Source organism: Trachurus trachurus (genome assembly GCF_905171665.1).
Source record: "Trachurus trachurus genome assembly, chromosome: 14".
Classification (NCBI taxonomy): Eukaryota; Metazoa; Chordata; class Actinopteri; order Carangiformes; family Carangidae; genus Trachurus; species Trachurus trachurus.
In genome coordinates, this window is record NC_139903.1 from 6,111,835 (window position 1) to 6,131,717 (window position 19,883).

The window sequence follows — 19,883 nt, forward strand, 5'->3', positions numbered from 1 at the left end:
TTAGTCATTCAAAAATAACGAGGTGTGTCTGTTATTTAACACTGTGGACACGCTTTGTTCACATTAACCTCCCTGTAAATGACCCAGATGTTCTACTGTTGGTCTTTATAGTGTATCTGGTGTATATATATATATGTATGAGTGTATAATCCCATAACATGCACCATCTATATGTAATTCCCACAGTTCGTCCCCCATTCACCTGAACTGACCTTGCATTGTGAGTGCCTGTGTGCTGCCGTGCCATCTGCTGTGGGCGTGGCCACAGGTGAGGCCAAGTGGAAAGTTATAGCAACAACAGTAAAAAAAAAGAAAGAAGAAGATAAACAAAGAGCGGTGAGGTTGAATGTGCGGGCCGAGAGACCGGTTAAAAAAAAACATACCTTAGATTTTTATTCACGTAAGTTTAGGAGAGCCTGTTTTCATGTGGTTCAACAACCTCACCTCAGCTCTGCAGCACTGACACAAGAGCTGAGGTTAAACACCACTCTGTCTGTCTGTACCTCAGGCTGCCATGTGGCTTGTCAGTAGTGTAATGCATTCAGTACTTATTTTTTTAATTATTATTTTTACTCCAAGTTAAGAAAGAATTCCTCTTATTTCTTGCAACATTCCTCCGAATCCCCCGAAATGCAGAACTGCACACAATAGCTTCTCTGTGTTTTCTAAGAAAACATCATATTTCTCCAGCTTTACTCTGACAACACAATTTGTTTCACGAGAATCTCTGGTGGATCAAAATCTTTAAATGTTCAGGTGGTGGTAAATGTTCAACTGTTGCCTCATGTTGCTGCCACAACAACAACAAAAAAACTGAGATGCATTTAGGATTAAATTCCACATTTCATGTGCACGGCCCACTTAGAGCAAATTCCCCTTTACTTTATAACCCCCTGATAAGATAAATAATATAAAAACCCACAAACACATAATGCAATTAAAGAAAAGATTGCTGAGTCAGGAGCCTCACAGCTTCTCTGTAAGGTTTCTCAGCCACACTGTGACCCGCTCTGAGCTGCAGTCTCGATTTCTTCTAAATCACGTGACTTCATTGAAAAGCCCTGTGAAGTAGCACCGTCCGACCAGCAGGTGGTGTTGTTCAGCGCCGAGGCATTTCTCAGAAACAGGCCCCCGAGTTGGGAAATGAACACCTAAGTTTTATGGCCTCTGTATCTCCTGCCAGTGTAAACTAAACTGCACCTTTACAGTAGCAGCCGGATGAACCACCGTCTTGTGACTTATAACTTTGTTTTTATTATGACTTATGTTATTACTTTGTTTGTCTTATGACTATTACTTTTCCCCTCAGGGCACCTGATCAGGTAGGTTCAAGTGGATGATTTGGCTGCTGGTTCAGTGAATGAAAGACAACATTAACAATGTCTTATCTCGCCACATCTCAACTATTATGCCCAAATCTGCAAATGCCTCATTGTTTTTAGAGAATCAGGATGGGTGGAGCGGCTCGCAGCAGCACAGCAGCTCAGTTACCAGTCATAGAAATAGCTTGGTAAACAAAGTCGTAGGAAAATAAGATAACATCCAACAAACTATGTGTGTGAGACTGAGTGGAACTGGGTCATTTACTGTCAGGAGTCGGTGTTTGACTTGAAAACACTGTGTTTGTGTGTGTGTGTTGAGTTTATCCTTCTGCCATCAGTGTGGTAGCCGGTCGTCTGTTTGACAGTTGTTACATCTCAAGAAACTGATCATAACTGATAAGAGAGACACTCAGGAAACAATAGGGTTGCATGAAACCTCAGACAGAGACAGACATACCTAAAAGCTCAAAGGTTAGTTACCATGAACCGTGACACAGACAGACTTACAGCTGAAGATGAGCAGCACAGATCTTTGATTATCTCTTTTTTTCTCCCCTCTGCACTGTGGAGGAATGAGGAAGTCGGCATTAGCTTTGTGATGTCTGTGGCACGGCTGTGATACTTGTTGGTGCTCAAAGGTTCATGAAATGCTGTTATGTAAGCCCCCCTCCTCCTCCTCCGACCTCAGCTTCTTGGCTTCAAACCTAACTAGATCAAATTTCACAGCCCCCGATTACAAGATTCATTTCCGGTTTGTACTGTACAACTCTTTTTTTACACACACACACACACACACAAACACACGTACAAACTCCAGCTCCATACGTGACCATGTCAGGGTTTAAGTTTCAAGTTGAGCAGGTATCCACAGAGAGTCAAGTCACACTGAAACCCCCACACTTCCCTTTTTTTTTTTTTTTTTTTAATTCACAGGCACCAACAACCACCAGATAAAACGGTCACAGTGTCATGTGTTTTGTACCGTGGTCTCTGACGCCATCTAGTGGTTTGTGGTCATAATACAGCGTTTATGGACCAACACTGACCTCTGGTGGCAGGAATAAGACACAGAAAAGAAAAGAAAAGAAAAGAAAAGCCTGAACTCCACCAGCTGTGACCTTCTCCTGACCTCACCACCAACCTTAAGGGTACACTAGGTACAATGACAAACGCACAACAACACATTTACATGAACTTAAACGCATCACTCGCCTCTCTGAAGAGTAAAAGGTTCATTATTTGACCCTAACACTGAGGAAGTGCTATGAAAAACACAAACCACTGTCTTTCCTTTGAATGTAACAGTAACAAACATCATATAGATATAGATAGTGACTGGGAAACTGCATATATATTAATACTGACGACCAGACTGGTAGTTATCATTCTCCAGGATCAAGTAGTCAACTGAAAGATGACAGAAATCTGATTGTTTCACTTGTTTTGAAGCTTGGTCGATTACAGATAATTGACTAATCACTGACTTGCCGATGTGTAAACAGTATTTCAGTGTTGCATTTGGTCCAAACAGCTCCAGGTTTAACTACTTCAGTATCAATGGTTGTTCTTTGCTTTGTATTTCCACTTACTTTACTACTATATAAGAGATAAACTTTTTTTTTACTTTAAGCCTAAGGCGAGAAACTACAGGCAAAAACACTGTTTTTTCATGCATTGATCAATTTTGAGATTTTGGGCTATTTTTCTTCTTTAACAGGTATTCTTTCAGAAAAGTCGAAAGAAATGGTAGAAAATCCACATTAGGGTGGTTATTTTACTTCATTTTGTCTCTTTCGTCTGTAGATTTCTCCTAAATTCACCAAAAGTTATGATGCTACAGTGACAAACTGTACTGTGTACCTGTTGTCTGACCCATGTCATGTCAGGTATCATTGTAAAGCTCTCTCTCCCCTGAACAGTTGGGTCCAAAAATTTTAATTTCCTCTGTATCCGCAACTAATCGTAAAAGTACCATTTACATTAACAATCTATGGAATTTTATAGTACAAGTCTTAATAGGCCGTTTTCGCAAAATGAGATTTTCCTCAGGTTTTGAGCTAGAAATCTCCACTTCAGCAGCACTTACAGACACCAAACCTTCCAGTTTTATTCTTGTCTATATTCTGAAGGTTTTTACAGAGGGGATTGTTGATATATCATTCACAGCCTCATTCATACAATATTTTATGTAAAGCACCTTGGTCAACCTAGGTTGTTTATAAGGTGCTCTATAAATAAACGTGACCTTGACCTTAACATTTTATCCCTAAAAACATGCTGGGATAAGCTGTTGACAGTATTTTCTAATTTACAGAGTGATAAAAAGAGATATCCAAAATCCTCCGTGGTAAAAACTTCTGACTCTAATATGTCAACAAAATAAAACAAGAATTTTGAAAGTGGCTTTATCCATTGTTCAGATTTCCGTTCTGGAAATGTATGCAAATTAGCACATATTTCATTAGATACTGCCTCATTTACATATTTAGACGTAAAATTTGACAAAACTTGTAATACAAAAAATATTTGTCTTAATGTAAGTGATAAACTTGGGAGGTTTTATGGCGATATCTGTTAGTTAAATTTTTTTTACCCTATTCACCTGTAGGCACCTTAAGTTAGTGAGGGTTTCAAATAAACAATATAAGAGTAGTTCATTAAATGTGATGCACCGATAATACTTAGGTTACACAGCCTTTTAATTAACTGAATTATACAGTGTATTTTTTTTTATATTGTGGTATTTTAGTGGCGTGTCCTAATCAGCTGTACTTATCAGTTGGATCAAACACAATGCTGTGTCACGAGGTCATTTCCTGTTTTGGATAAGTTGCGGAAAAAGCACTTATAGAGCCAGAGTAGAGTCAAAACAAAACCTCAAGTTCAATCTCTGACAATTGAGCTGCACACAGGTTCATCATCAGTTTAAGAACAGTTTTAGTGTAAAATAGAACCAGTAACTCCAGATACCTTAACTGTAGTACAATAAAAAGAAATATGTACAATTTCCATACATAATGAAAATGACTGAGCAAAAGAACAAATACAGAAGCTCGTTAAGTTTCTATTTCATACACAGACTACTAACTTTGTTTTTTATTTTATTTTTTATTACCGTCTATATTTAACAAACTACACCAATAAAATGTTGTTAATCCATTTATCAAATTCCAAAAACCTACATGTTTATATGTAATGGAAACACACCGGCCACTGAAGGATACACAGCAGCAGATGCTTAGAAATAATCATTTACAGTATATTATCTTTATTTAAAAGGATCTCGTCATTTAAGCCTGCAGCGCGTTTGGCGACATCTGGTGGCCATTTATCACATTTACATGTATTTACATTTTTGACTAATGCACCGTTACTGTTGTTAGGAGGAGACTGGGCAGGGCTCGGAGATTTAAAAAACAATTAAAGACCCTGAATTCACTCACAGTGAATCAAAATTACAATGAAATTAATGAATAATGTTGATGTTTGAGCTGTTTTAGCTTCAAAACTGGGACAAAAAGTTCAGTGTCTTGTCCTGTCTATACATTTCCTATATGTTCAGATTTTGATATTCATATATTTACATTTACTACATATAGGACCTATTTATGTATGTGCACATACACACAGACAGATATACATACACACACACACACAGATATAGGCCTATTCTATAGACAGTTATAAGATGACTGTGCAACGAGTGGGAGGAGAGAAGAAGAAAGAGAAAGAATAGAAAATAGGAAAAAAAAGAGATCAAAAGATCAAACGAAGATTAAATGATGACGATGTTTTGGTGTCAACTGAGGTGGAAAAAAAACTTTCATTAACACACGATCACAGATCAATAGAGATAAATTGTCTTAGGTAACGACACGTTTCAGGAATTAATTTCTCAGTTACGAGAAGAGGTGGAGTTTAATTTCAGAAACATCAGAGCTGCTCTTTCATTAAAACCGATTTAAAAGCTTATGTTGGTTTAAATAAATAGAGAATAAAACTCACCTGGAGCTGTGTCTTCGTGTGTTTATTCCCTGTGCAGATCGGAGGAGGTAATAATCCACAGTGAACAAAGACGATCGACGGTTAGACTCCCTCCGTGTTGTTGACTCTTGCTTTCGCTTTTACTTCGGTGTAACCCCTCCGGCGGAATCTGCTTCAGCAACAGCAGCAGCAGCAGCAGCAGCTGACCTCAGATCAGTTCACCACAGGCCCTTCCACTTAACTGCAAAATGAAAACAACGGCTCCGTTTTAGTTTTTAACTCACAGACTCAACGCCAACGAGAAGTGTTTTGTGGTTTGATTTCGACTTTAAAGCTGCAGAGAGATTCGTGTTTAGACCGCTCACCGCTGAATCCTCGCAGCAGCTCTGAAGTGAAAGTGCAGAGTCTGCTGGTGGTTGGACTTTCCAGGGAAACAGATGACGCGTCAGCTGCAGGTTTAGTTTAACTGCACCAATGATCCCCCCCACCCCCGTGACATTCAGATCAAAACCAGATACGCGATTTAACTGGTTTTAATGTAAAGGAAACCACTGTGATCAAGCTGCAACACGCTGAGTCACGTTTAGTGTGAAAGCGTCAAACAGCTGCAGGTTTCATGTGCTGGGCTGGTTTTTCTTTGTCTTTATTGTTATGTTTTTTGTTTTTAAGTATTTTACACTGTTTAAACTTTTCTTTTTAAAACAGTTTTATTTACACATTTAGAGCTGAACAAAGTGTTAAGACAACTGAATAGTGGATGAATTGTTCGTTTTGTGTTTGGCTGCAGGTTTGAATCAACAGTTTCATCTTCACTGTAAAATCCTGTGTATGATATGAAGAGTTGGAAAAGCAGCTTTTACATAAATCTGCACATTTATAGCACCGAGAGATCAGTAGCTACGACTGACAGTGTGCAAGTTTTATTATAGTGTTTCACTGTTATGGTGTAGAAAACTGCAGCTTTGCAAAGACAAAGTTGGACATGAAAAAATGTTTTTCTTCATTTTCATAAAGCTATATACAGCGATTTTTTCCCCCTATGTTTTTTTCCCCGCTGGAATTTTTTTTTTTTTTTTTTAGCTGGCCCTAATATATTCTTTAGTAGTTTTAAGACTCATAGGAATCTAAATAGAAATAGAAATATCACTCCACATCACAAATACAAATTGATAAAAAAAAATGCACTGTTTATCAGTTCTCATCAGTGGCTCATTAAACATCTTGATTAATCTTTAATGTTATTCATCACGCTTGAAAAATAATCTATTATTGACAAAAAACTTCACAGCCCTCCGTCAAAAAAACACAAAGACTCACAAAACATAAATACACTCTGAGTTTCCTTTTTTTTTTTATCACAGCACTTGGAGATTATTATTTAATCCATTGATAATAAAAAACAAAACAAAAAAAACATTGACAACATAGTTTATAATAAGTTAAGTGGGTTACAAATACAATAATTCTCCATAACAACATCCACACGCTACATTATCTCTTACATAAAATATTCATACAAAATAAACAGAAAATAAGTCACTTGCAGTCTGTGACCATTGAAATAAATGAAAACTAATTATAATTTTGACTCTTTCCTCTGGTTTTCAGTCGCAATCTCTCCATTTTCTGCTTCTTTTGCTTTTCTGTCTCGTCTCCTGTGGTGGAAGTGGAGACATTAAATGTCATTAAAGGTCTGACATGTCTTTGTTACATTTATGTTGCAGTTTTATCACAGTTTGTAAAGTGACTCATAAGTGAGACTGAGAGTAAAATACAAACAAATAAAAGAGTGAAACTGAAACTAAATGACATCTGTGTCTGTAAAGTTAAAACAAGCTGTGCAAATTATAATCATCATCTACACTGATAATTATTTTGTTTATTTGTATAATAATCAGAGATATATAAGGTGTAAAACACCGTATCGTAGTGTAAGAAGATGATGCTGTGACTTGGTAACGTTTTATTGAACTGTTTTTAGCTGAAAGTCAAAGGTTAAATTTAACCCTGTGCCTTTTTTTTAGTGTGTTAACTCACCTGCAGATCTGCTGCATCTGTGATACGGTCTCTGGTAAAGCCTTCCCAAAGGTCTCCGGCAGCAGGAGACACAAGACGGCTCCAGAAATGGCCAAACAACCCATCAGGATGTAGGGCAGAGACTTCACATATTGTCCTGCACAGACAGAGAGACCGTGACCATGAGACACAGGTAGAGGAATCACACACCTGGACATTCAGGAAGTACAAACCACAGCTACTTCCTGCTTCCTGTTCACTGACTGTTGGCATAAATATGAAACTTACTCATTTTGTGAGAAACTAAACTCTGAGATTAATAGAGAAGATCTGACCCCATAGTGACTAGTTTTGTCGTTATTGCTGCAAATTATGTTTATTTACAGTCTGTAAACTTATTTTATTCACTTTACTGTGATATAGGAGGAAGGAAAAGAGCAAAGTGTCACATTTTAGAAGCTGAAACCAGAAAAACAAACCAAAATGATGAAATAAACTTGATCAACTCATCAACTCTAATTGACTGATCACTGCAGGTCTAAACTCCAGTATTAATTCAACCTACTTAACTGCTCATTAACAGAAAACTAAGCCCACTCACCCAGGTAGAGGATGAAGGGGGAGATGATGGTTCCTATGCGAGCGGCCATGGAGCAGCAGCCCATCGCTGAGTTTCTGATGACGGTGGGGAAGAGCTCGGACGTGACGGCGTAAACAATACAGAACGCTGCCGTGAGGCCGAACTTCCCCAACATCTCCAGAAACACGGCAACTCCCGGTAAACCTGCGGAAATTACAACAAATGACAACTTTTATTACAGCAAATGTGTGAAAACTGACCAGTCGGGACTCTGATGATGGAAGCTTTAGTCCATCGGTTCATTATTTCAGTGAGTTTATATAATATTCTATTCTAGTTTATATAATATTCTATTACCATGAAATATTAGACTTTAACAACTCTCTGGCTTTTTGTATCGCACCAACATAAGATTCACCTTTGTGGATTTAGGTTAAAGGAGCTACACGTAAGAAAAGTACGGCAAGTAATCATAATGTCACCAGAGAGTAAAGAATTATGTTACTTTGAAATATTGATCTAACTGACAACAATAATACAGCCAGAATATTCACATATAAAAATTGTATGTATTTATTTTTGATTTTGTGTTTTGGCCTGTTGCTCCACCCACCGCTGAATCTCCCAATCACAAAGTCGTAGTAGTATGTTGCCAGTTCCCACTGAGCTGCAGCTACAAGCATTGTGGATAATGTCTGATGTTACTAACATTAAAAGACCTTGCTATGACTCTCAAAAACATCTTGACAAAAGCAGAAACAAAACCAGTATCAGGAGATAAGTTTGAAAGATGGAGACGGCTGAAAGAAGAAGAACTTGAGGACAGATGTCGGAGTGGTTCATTTTCTCCTGGACACACACCTCGCTTTTCGCACAATAATCTGTATCCCCAGTGCATGTATACAGCTTTATACGGTTCATTTCCCATTCATTTCCTTCTATTACTATATTGTAACGGTGGCGTAGAGACTGTGTGAGTGAGTCTCACGCAAAGCTGGAGTAGGGCAGAGGTTAACATGTAGCTAAATATCTGGCAACCTCAAGTCTGGGGAGGAAAGGGAGGGGAAACAATGCGCTGCAGTATTTTGGATTTGACAGCAGCAACAATTTTGGCCTCAGTCTGACATACAGCTCCTTTAAATATCTTTGTGTCCATCACAAGATGAAATGTGAAACTTTGGCAATCACCTGGTTTTTCTTCTGGTGCTGGAATCGAATAAATTTGTCATCAATTGAGGAAGATCTGAGAGTCCGTTAAAGTCCTTGAAGCACCAACCTCCCTCAGGAGCTAAAAATGTGATGGTTACCTATGGGGATGAGGTGAACACAGAGGATCATGGCGCCTCCGAGGAAGAGCGAGGACGACTGACAGAAGCGCCTGGAGCAGCGCTGCAGCAGCAACAAGGCCATGATGTAGGCCGGCACCTCGGTGGCCGCTGAGAAGAAGCAGTTCAAGTACGGATCTCCGTGCAGGTTGGACGTGTTGAGGATTAAAGCGTAGTAACCGATGGTGATGACGATCCTGCAGAGACAATGAGAGGAAATGATAAGAAATATGTTGATTTCTGTTTGATCAAAGTCTGTGAATGAAGGTTTTTTGTCTTTTGGTTGATGTGATGTAGAAGCACATTGTTGACTTACCACAGCAGTGAACACAGTAAAGTGATAGAAAACATGTTGCAGCTTCTCAGGATGACCATAATGCTGTATTTCTTTTCTTTCATAGCCAATGCGTCTTCAATCTGAAAAAAGGAGGAGAAGAAGAAGAAGAAGGCATTTTCAACATGAAACATGAAGCATGAGCGCTGCTGCACAAACAGACTGAAACTGTGCACGTGATGATGATTGATTATAGTAAAGCCTGAACCATGAACTCACCTCAGCTTGTGTAAAAATGGCGGCCGGAGCCTCGATGTGATTGGCCTTGGCGGCGGCTCTCAGGATTTCCTCGGCCTCCTGCACTCGTCCCTGAGAGAGCAGCCAGCGAGGAGACTCTGGGACCAACCTGCACAGAAACAGCATCAGATTCACCGTGTGGACTATCATTTAACATCATTAAACACCTCTCTACTGATGCACTGGGCCTGTTTGGGAATATCTCTCATGTACTCCCTGCACCAGGTCTCCAGGGGGCAGCAAAGAGCCCCTGACTTACTTTAAAGGGACAACGAGGAGTTTCTATTTGGTTATAAAAAAGTTTCACGTTAATGTGGATGAATCTACGCTACCCACACTTGTTAATGGCTCCATTTTCGATAAATATATAGTTTTGTCTCTATCGTTATTTTGTTATTTTAATTAGTGGCGGAAATGCTGGGCGAGCCGACCAGCGTTTCCTTACTTTCGGTTTCGCGGACGCTGCCCGGCGGGTCATGAGAATAACGCCGCCGAATCACCGTTTATGGTCGGAACTACGACGGTATGTGATCGTCTTTGAACCTCCGACTTTCATTCTTGTCGAATGAAAACATTCTTGGCAAGACGTCCGTCTTGCGCCGGTCCAAGAATTTCACCGTGCGCGCGGAGGCTCATGGTAAGTGTAGTATGAAAACACTTTGCTTTCCAAAACTCCTCGTTGTCCCTTTAAATAACTTGGACAAAGAAGAGATTGTCGGACCAGTTGTTTGATCAAAACCAAATGTAGTTTTTGTTTCACTACTTTGTGTGATCAGACATTAAGTAAGTTTCTATCTGCTTTTTATGAACATCGTCACAGTTGCCAAAGAGTAAAACAGCAACTTTTTATGTTTTCTGAGAATTTTGGTTGTCCACTCACTGCAGCGTCTTATCTTATTGAACGTCTTTCTTAATTTGTTTATTTCCCTGACTTCCTCTGTCCCTTTGTATCTTTTTCATATCCTGTTTTTGGCTTTCATCCTCATTTTCTTCCTCACTCTCTTATACTATATTTTATAAATATTTTTTATTTGGGGTGGCTCACTGTGTACCATGACCCTGCACCATGTGGGCCCAGTTCTAGGTACAGTAGCCTTGGGGTTTGAACCCGACCTGTGGTTATTCCCCTCTGTCTCTCTCCACTGTCCAAATAAAGGAAAAATGCTCAGAAAATAACTTAAAATGTTTTATCTATCTGTGTCTGTTGTCTGTATCGTATCACTTACTTTTTCACAAGCAGTGATAAGTTTCTCACAGTTTTTAAAAATGATGAGTCAATGCATTTTTTTAATTGCTGGTTGGTGATATCAAAAGCAGTCAGCAAAGTAAGATGGCAAGCACTTTTAAACTGCTATATAAATATATATTATTATAATAATTATTATTATCATGAGTCTTTAACACAGAGAATTCACACTTTTCCTGAAGTCACGGTGTCACTGAGTGAAACCACAACCAGACCAGACAGTGGCAATAAAAACATAATGTATGAATGTTCTCACCACCACAGAGGGATGTAGATGAGGCCGGACGCGGCCATGGGAATCAGCAACATCCTCCAGTCACGGAGGAAATAGGCGACTGCAGGCATCAACATGTAGCCGACAGCCGAGGCCATGAACACCCCCAGAGAGCAGAAGACCACCCGGGCTTTAGGGTTCAGGATCTCTGTACCTGTGGGTGGGAAAAACAAATACATATATGATATAAATATGAAGAAATAAACCCTCTTTACAAACATATGATCAATACTGTGTGGACAACACACCCAGCACAAATGCGATGATGTAGTTGGAGAATCCACCTGCTCCCACAAGGCAGAAAATGAAGGTGAAGATTTCCCAGTTTGGAGAAAAGATCTGAGCTGTGATGGTCACAGTCTGAAGAATCATCATGACGAAGAGCGCCGGCTTCCTCCCGTACCTGCGGAGGAGATCAGTGCAGCTCAGTGTTAATAGATATCAGATAATATCATGTTATTTACCTGTAACAGTGGGTAATTAGTAAATTAGTAAGAGCTGCAGACCTGTCAGATATCTGTCCTGAGATAAACGCCCCCACTAACACACCGACGTAGTTCATGGAGGTGGTGAGTGGACTTTTATAAGCGTTATCACACACCAGGTCCCACTGTGAATCAGTCAGAGCAGTTAGCACCACACAGAAATAATGATTATATGAACTAAGTAATGTTATTACAGGTCATTACATGACAGACTCACAGTTCCTTCATTTAATAACAATAGTTATAAGAATAATCAATTTCAATGTGCTTTACAACAGCATAGATAATTAAATCCCCAGTGCATTTCAAAGTAAAATAAAAAAAATAAGTGATAGAAGAACATTTTAAACTATTATCCTGATTTTGTGAGCTGCAATTTAATTTCACCTTTTTTTTTGTTTTTCAGATTATTTAGTTAATCATACACCTTATTTACTCATGTTAATTATTGTTTAACTGAAAGCAGAAGAGTTTAACCTTTGACCCTGACAGTGAAGTTGACACTGACAGTGAAGTTAAAATGGTCCTGACTTTAAACCTTTTTTATTTCATAGATTATACGTCTATTGTTTAACTTTTTGGTTTCCTATAGGTACATGAAAGCTGTTAAATATCATATCTATGTGAAGAAAGGTATAAGCGACTCCTCACTCACTCACCTCTGTGACGATGGTGGACTGGTAGATCTCCCTGCTGTACGTCCATCCGTCCACACATCGCTCCAGAGGAATCTCACTCACATTCACATCCACGTTTGGGACAAAACCGTGCTGAGAAAAGTTCCTGACAACATCGAGGTTCAGCCTCGAGCACGAGCTGCGCTTTGTGATCCCGTCCACCGTTTCCAGAGGAATGGTCACGTTTCTCCACATCTCACTGATGCTGTAGTTTTCAGTAGGGATGAAGCACTCGTGAGGCGGAGTGTCACCTACAAACACGATGTAAATGCCAATAAACCCGTTGGGGAGGATGCTGACGGCGAGAGCTAAAAAGATCCTGATCTGAAAAGGTCCCCAAGATCCGAGGAAGGACGTGATGCTGTCGTAGTCTCTGATTTTGGGGTTTCCCATTTTTAAAAAATGATTTAAAAATGAAGTAATAGAAGGAGAAAAGACGAGCAGCAGGTTGTCAACACACAGGGATAAGAGAGAGAGGGGGTCAGCTCTGCTTTACTTTTATACAGCAGCTTCAGTGAGTCCGGGTGGTTACTCAGTGACACCAAGCAACTCCACAGCTCAGTGGAAATCACACCGACACTAACAAAACCAACCCTAACAAACATCAACATCACATGCGTTCTTGTGTTACCTGTTTGTAGAGCCACAAAAACGTTCAAATACATTTGATTTAGACTGAAAACAAAAAGAAAATCGAATCGATTATATAAAACGTTATTCAATGAGATTCATATTCCAAGAAAGCTCAAAGAGGGGAGTTAATCATTCTCAAGCAGATGAAACAGTGTAGAAGCATCTCATAATCTCTCTGGCTGTTACATGTGAGGTGTTTATTGCTTCTGGTTGAAGATAAAGAAATCTCAGCTCAGTTTCCTGCAGAGCTCATTTAACTCCTCCTGTATAGCCTATACCGGTGACCAAAGTCCTGCTGCACAACAGCCTGAGGCCCTTTAGTGCACAATATACAGTATAATGTAAAAGTTTTACATAACATCCAGCAGCTAGTGAATGTTCAGTCCTCAGATCATAAATGCATAAACACTGACTGTAGTTTTTAGATCTGGATTCATTTACACAAGCCTGTGGATCCTCAGATGACCTGCATGGGTTATATCTGTATTTATCTGAGTCATTATACCAGTTTACATCTGTTTCTGCTTCTGTAACAAATAATTTAAGAGTTGCACACCTGCACTTTGCATATTACATTGCACACATTACATTGAGTTATTGTAAATGTGTCACATAAAAAATGTATACAGGTTATTATTTTTTTCGTTAATACTTTTGCTAGACTAAGTTAAGTGATTTTATTTCTTCTAAGTTATCTTATCTTTTATAGCTAGTGTATTCTATTGGAGCTGCTGTGACACCACAGTTTACAAAGGATCAATAAAGTACTTTTCTATTCTTCTATTCTATATCGAACTATAGTCGTTGGAAATGAGCTGCCTCCATAGAAAACCTAACCTCTTTTTTTTTTCATTCAAGGATGAAATCACCCCAGGCTGTGTATTAAACTCTCTAAACAAACTCTCTAAAATAAACTCTCTTGAATTAGAAGGGTTCATATGTTCATTGTTTTAATTACACGCATTGTTCATGATACAAATTTAGAGTCTGATCAGATTCCAATGTTCATATAAAATTTAAAGATGTCTTTTTTTTCCTTTGCAACATTAAAAAAAAAAAGTTATTGAACTAACAACCAACAACTGAGTATAAAAATAACAGTTATTTTAAAAAGAAAATGATAACAAAACAAACAAAGAGTTCTTGGAAATGGGCTTTTGAATCCCCACTATTGGTGTTTAATTTTCAAATTTCAGGTTCTTTTCTTTCTCCGTCTATGGAGCCAGTGTTTGCACATCTGATTTGGTGTCATGTTGAATGGGTGAGTTCCCTCTGCTTCCATATTTGTTCTTTTTGGATCCACTACACAACCTGGAAAAGACAGAGAAAGTGGTTAAAAATGGAAGAATGAGCAACACATATACCACAATATACAATATAAACAATATATTTAATATTCCCTATACTGCAAATGATCACTTTTATATATTTGCACTTCCTGTGTGTGAAGATATCAGCATTAAAATGTACAGTATCCTCTGTTTATAATGGGATACAATGAGAAATTCAGTTCATCTTCACATAATCAGCTCACAATCACGTTCTGTGACCTTAGTGAACAGTACCAACCCCTGACACTCCTGCATCTGCTCCACTGTTTCTGGAAGATCTTTGTTGAGAGTTTCTGGGAGGAAGAAGTTCACCACAGAGGAAGCGATGGTGAGACTTCCCATCAGGATGTAAGGCAGAACCTTATTATAAGTGCCTGTAGGTTACAAAGAGGAACATTTAGAAAAAAAACAACCAACTATTCAATGAATACAGACAGACAAACAAAAACACTGTGGGCCCGAGAGAGACTGAACCATACAAACAAACCTAAGTAGATGACGTATGGAGCCGTGATGCTGCCAATACGAGCGGCGGATGAGCACATTCCCATGCCGACGTTCCTGAGCACGGTGGGATAGATCTCAGCCGTGTAGATGTAGACGATGCTGAAGGCCATGGTGAAGCCGAACTTCCCGGTCATCTCCAGAGCCAGAGCGACAGACTGCAGGGCTGAGGGGGAGGAGGAGGAGGGGGATTTAACAAAATGAAGTTTTTGATAAACTGAACAGCTGATATTATCTGATCATATCAAGGTATCATGTGATTGTGTTTGTATGATTTAAGGACACACTGTTGTTACGTATTGAAACCCTCGCTGCATCCATGTGAAGACCACATAATGATTTACAGTTCTAGTGTAAATTACACAATCACCAGTGGTACAGTAGTTAAAAGTTCCTGGTAAGCAGCCTGTAAGCTGTTTTGTAAGAACTTTCCTTGTTATTTACATATTTCTAAGAAACTGTCACATCCGACCTCAAGGTGCAACTCAATGTGCTTTACATAAAGACAACACATTTAACAGTAAGAATGAGAAAGTACAGGAAAAAATAATATATATATATAATAAAAATAAAAACTATACTAAAATAGAGCATAAAATATGAGTTTGGAGCATGAAAGATTAATTTGTATTAAAACAATTAAGAGGATTTACAGTGCAGATCCAAGATTACGATTTAAATTTCTTTAAAAGAGCTCAGCCATGAACATGAAAAGAGAAATATTTTTAACCTGGATTTAAAAGTGCTTAAAGTTGGGGCTGATTTCAGTTCTGCTGGTAGTTTGTTCCAGTTGTGTGCAACATAACAGCTAAATGCTGCTTCACTGTGTCAAGTAGGCTAGAGAACAAAGTTCTTTGGCATAAGTTTGTGAATGTTACAATAAAAAAGTTGTAGTCAGTGCAGATAACTGACAGGAGTATCTTGGTGGTCTATAAATGATTAGAAAAAGAACTTCGAGCCGATGAATTTCTTTTTCCAGTGCTGCTACAGGTATCTATCTTCTGGAACAGAAGTGTTCTTACTGTCTGGGATGAACTGGATGAGCAGGAGAACTCCTCCTCCGATGACGAGGAACGACGACAGGAGGAGTCGTCGTGGACATTTCTTCAGCAGCCACGTGGACACGACATACGCCGGGACCTCGGTGGTCGCCGAGAGGAAACAGTTCATGAAGGGGTTTCCACTCAGGTTGGACGTGTTCAGGGACAAACCGAAATATCCGATGTTTATGGCCATCCTGGAAAAAGCAGAATAACACGTGATCAGGAGATGAAGGTTTTCTACTTGTTTCTTCAAAAAAAATGTGTCACTTAATTAAAAAAAACAAAAACAGAAGCACTCACCACAACAGGAGACACATCAGTGTGATGCATCTGATGTTCTTGGATCTCAACACATCCAGCATGGTGTAGGTTTTACACCGAGCCGCGGTCTGCTATCTCAAACAATACATGAGCAGATTAGATTCAGACTTTGGGATGTTTCATTCCAAATATCATCAAACACTTTCAGGGACAGGAAATACATTATGTAGTATGTGGTCAGTTGACACATCTGACCCAGAGGAACCAGGAAAAAGCTTTTTTACTCACATTTAAAATCTGTTCTGGGCAATAAAGACTTTATTTAGTGTTTCCATGTCTTGATGTGGACATTACCTCAGATCGCTTGAATATCACAGTTGGAGCTTGAACTTTATTTTTCCGTGCAGCCTCTCTCACGATGACCTCGGCCTCGTCCACTCGACCCTGAGTGATGAGCCACCGAGGAGACTCTGGGATAAACCTGCAGAAAAAAAACATTTAAATACAGCTCAACACAGCAGCTCAGACTGTGGATGTTCACTGTCACTGTGCACAGACTGTATCAGTATCGGTCAGAGTGATGGGGAGATGAACGCACCACCACAGAGGGATGTAGACCACCGAGGTTGCAGACAGGACAGCGAGCAGAGTCCTCCACTCTCTGATGCCGTACGCGATCCAGGGCAACGTCATGTAGCCGATGCAGTAGAAAAGAAACGCGCCGAGAGTCGTGAAGAGAACTCGCATGGTCTTACTCAACACCTCCGTCCCTGTCCAGGACAAAAAAAATGAAAAGAAAAAGTCACATCAGTGCTATTCACACTGATATTTGTGCAGTAGCGAAACACAGAGTTGGTGAGGAGTGTTTCACAGTTCATACCAAGAACAAACGCTGAGATGTAGATGGAAATCTGTGAAGCTCCAACGAAGAGGAACATGACGCAGAACATCCTCCATGAATGAGAGAAGGACTGAAGCAGCACGGAGACGCACTGAGCTGCAAGAGAGATGAAGACCACCTTCTTCCTCCCAAACCTGAAACGATAAAAATACAAATCAATTACGGAGAATCACAGACACAGATCAAGGATGAAGGCAGTGATGACCATGGTGTTCATCGGAGAGAAGAGAAACGTCCATTGTTCAGCTGGTAATAATAATAATAATAATTTTATTTATATAGCGCCTTTCATACATGAAATGCATTAAAAACGGTATTAATCAACAATCAGGCAGTAAAAATACACAGTGACAATAAAACAATAGCAGTGATAAAACAAAAACAATCATACAAATAAAATTAGGCCAAGTTAAAAACAAATCAATTTGAGGAAAAAATAAAAAGATAAAAGATACCATACTCAGATCCCTAATTATATGCTCTATTAAAAAGGAATGTTTTAAGTCGATTTTTGAAAATAGAGAGAGTATCTGCCCCACGAATTTGAATTGGTGGAGTCTGTTCATGTCTTTGATCAGTCGCCTCTGTGGGTCATTGATACATTATTAACTTTATTTATCTTAATATGAACTCGATCGAGCTCTTTGTGACAGTGATGGCGTCCTCACAGCTCCAACATAGAAACAAGCTGCAGAGATGTATTGTATCTAAATACCACAGATGAATTTATTGAGGACAATGCCCTTAAATGTCTTTACTGTGAAACCTTAATGTTACACAATAATCAAAAATCTCTAAAACTTCAACCTCCCTCACCCTCACCCCTCCTCCTCCTCCTCCTCCCTCATTTCTCATCCACTGAGTTTTCACAGCTGCGTCCTGAGCTGCGTGATTCTCTACGACCCTGAACACAACACTGAACTCCATTAGAGCTGAACCTTTAAAACAAATACCGTCAAGTAGTTCACAAAGTACTTTACTGTAATGTACTATACCACACCTGTCGGGTTCCACTGACATCTAACAGCTGCACAACGTCCAGATCGAGCTGATTTACATTTGTTTTTTTTAATGGACAATAAGTAAAACCGGTACAAACCAAGACAGTGAACTAGGAAGTTAAACTGACAGATAAATAACTACTAAATAAAAGAGAAGAAGTTATCATCTGTAGCTCAGTTCAACCTTCAAACTGAGAATCCAGGAGAAGTCAGAGGAACTTGTAAATTCCCAGTTTGGGATCAATAAAGTATATCTATCTATCTATCTATCTATCTATCTATCTATCTATCTATCTATCTATCTATCTATCTATCTATCTATCTATCTATCTATCTATCTATCTATCTATCTATCTCTAGTTGAACATCCATAACATTCATTGTCTCGATACTTTGCCCTAAGGGTGTGGATTGTAGGAGAATGAGAGCCAGGTCACTATGACCTGGACTGATGTTGAATGTATCAGGATCACACCTTGGTTAAAGTACAAGACAAGTAAAATTGAGAGATGTGGCCCCCCTTCTTTAGGATTTGTGATAGCCAAAGAGGATGAAACCTATCCACCCACACACACACACACACACCCTGTCTTCGGTATAAAAAGGTGTCACGTCGTTCTGTAATGTTCGTAGATATCTCTGACTACGTTGTTAATAGGGCCGCTGTGAATAAAGAGATTCCCCATCTGACACCTGTGTCTCAACCAGCTGATTCCTCTTTTAATCCACCTCTTTCTGCCCATACAGGATCCACTTCTAGAAAACTAACCCTGTCTCTCTTCATGAGGACAAGAGCATTTTCAGATTTGTGGAACATCAGTGATTTCAGCGAAAGAAACTTTTATCTGAGTGGAAATGAGTAATGTCTTGGAGAAAGTGAACTCCACCAGTAGATGGGGCCGTTGCTGCATGAATGACAGCTAATCAAGTCCAGCTCCACTGTTACAGTCACTACAGTATCCTCACTTTGTAAACCAAAGTCCACACAAGTCAAGTTCATCAGCTTTTTTTGGGAAAGACTTCAACTGAAACCCAAATTTCTTTGTTGATAACTGCACCACTCGCCTGTGCAGCAGTTTAGGAACAGAGATATGAAGACACAGAGCTCATGAAGTTGAATTTTGGATGAGTTACCTGTCAGAGAGCTGCCCTGAGATCAACGATCCAACGAGGTATCCAACAAACAGAGTGGACGAAGCAAAGGGAACTTTCCACTGGTTATCACAGACAAGATCCCACTGTGGACAGATGTGAATGTGTCAATTACAGATGTGTTTCAGCAAAAAAAAACAACAACAAAAAAACAGTAACAAACACGTGCATGTTCACACTGACCTCAGTGACGATGTTGGACTGGTAGATTTCTTTGCTGTAGCTCCATCCATCCAAACATCCCTCCTGCTGCAGGCCGGTCAGGTTGACGTCTCTCCCGGGAACGAGTCCCTCGGCCGAGAGGTTCCTCACCACGTCCAGCCGGTACCTGCTGCACTGGCTCTGCACCTCCTCGCCGTCCACTATCCTGAAGGGGATGACGGCCTCCCTCCACTCCTCCGTCAGGTTCACGTCCGGAACGAGACAGTGGTGTTTGGGAGCTGCTCCGACAAAGACGATGTAAAGCCCGTTGAACCCCGTTGAGACGAAAACTGTGTTCAGGAGGAAGAACGTGTACCAGAAGTAAGGACCGGTCTGTCCCAGGAAGGCAGTGTCTTCATCATAGTCTCCCATTCTT

The 19,883-nt window shown here is 39.7% G+C and overlaps 1 protein-coding gene across 1 annotated transcript; it reads right to left on the reverse strand.

Annotated features, from left to right (window-relative positions):
- Nucleotides 1-7,339: 7,339 nt before the first annotated feature.
- Nucleotides 7,340-19,879, reverse strand: LOC310997328 (uncharacterized protein; the record flags this gene model as incomplete). Its single annotated transcript, XM_083987003.1, has 18 exons — nt 7,340-7,479; nt 7,924-8,106; nt 9,210-9,424; nt 9,544-9,644; nt 9,781-9,907; nt 11,301-11,472; nt 11,567-11,721; nt 11,825-11,928; nt 12,463-12,873; nt 14,679-14,818; nt 14,932-15,114; nt 15,971-16,185; nt 16,292-16,380; nt 16,607-16,733; nt 16,851-17,022; nt 17,133-17,287; nt 19,289-19,392; nt 19,460-19,879. The coding sequence occupies 18 exons, from the start codon at nt 19,877-19,879 to the stop codon at nt 7,340-7,342; spliced, it is 3,213 nt and encodes a 1,070-aa protein (XP_083843129.1).
- Between the last annotated feature and the right edge of the window lie 4 nt (nt 19,880-19,883).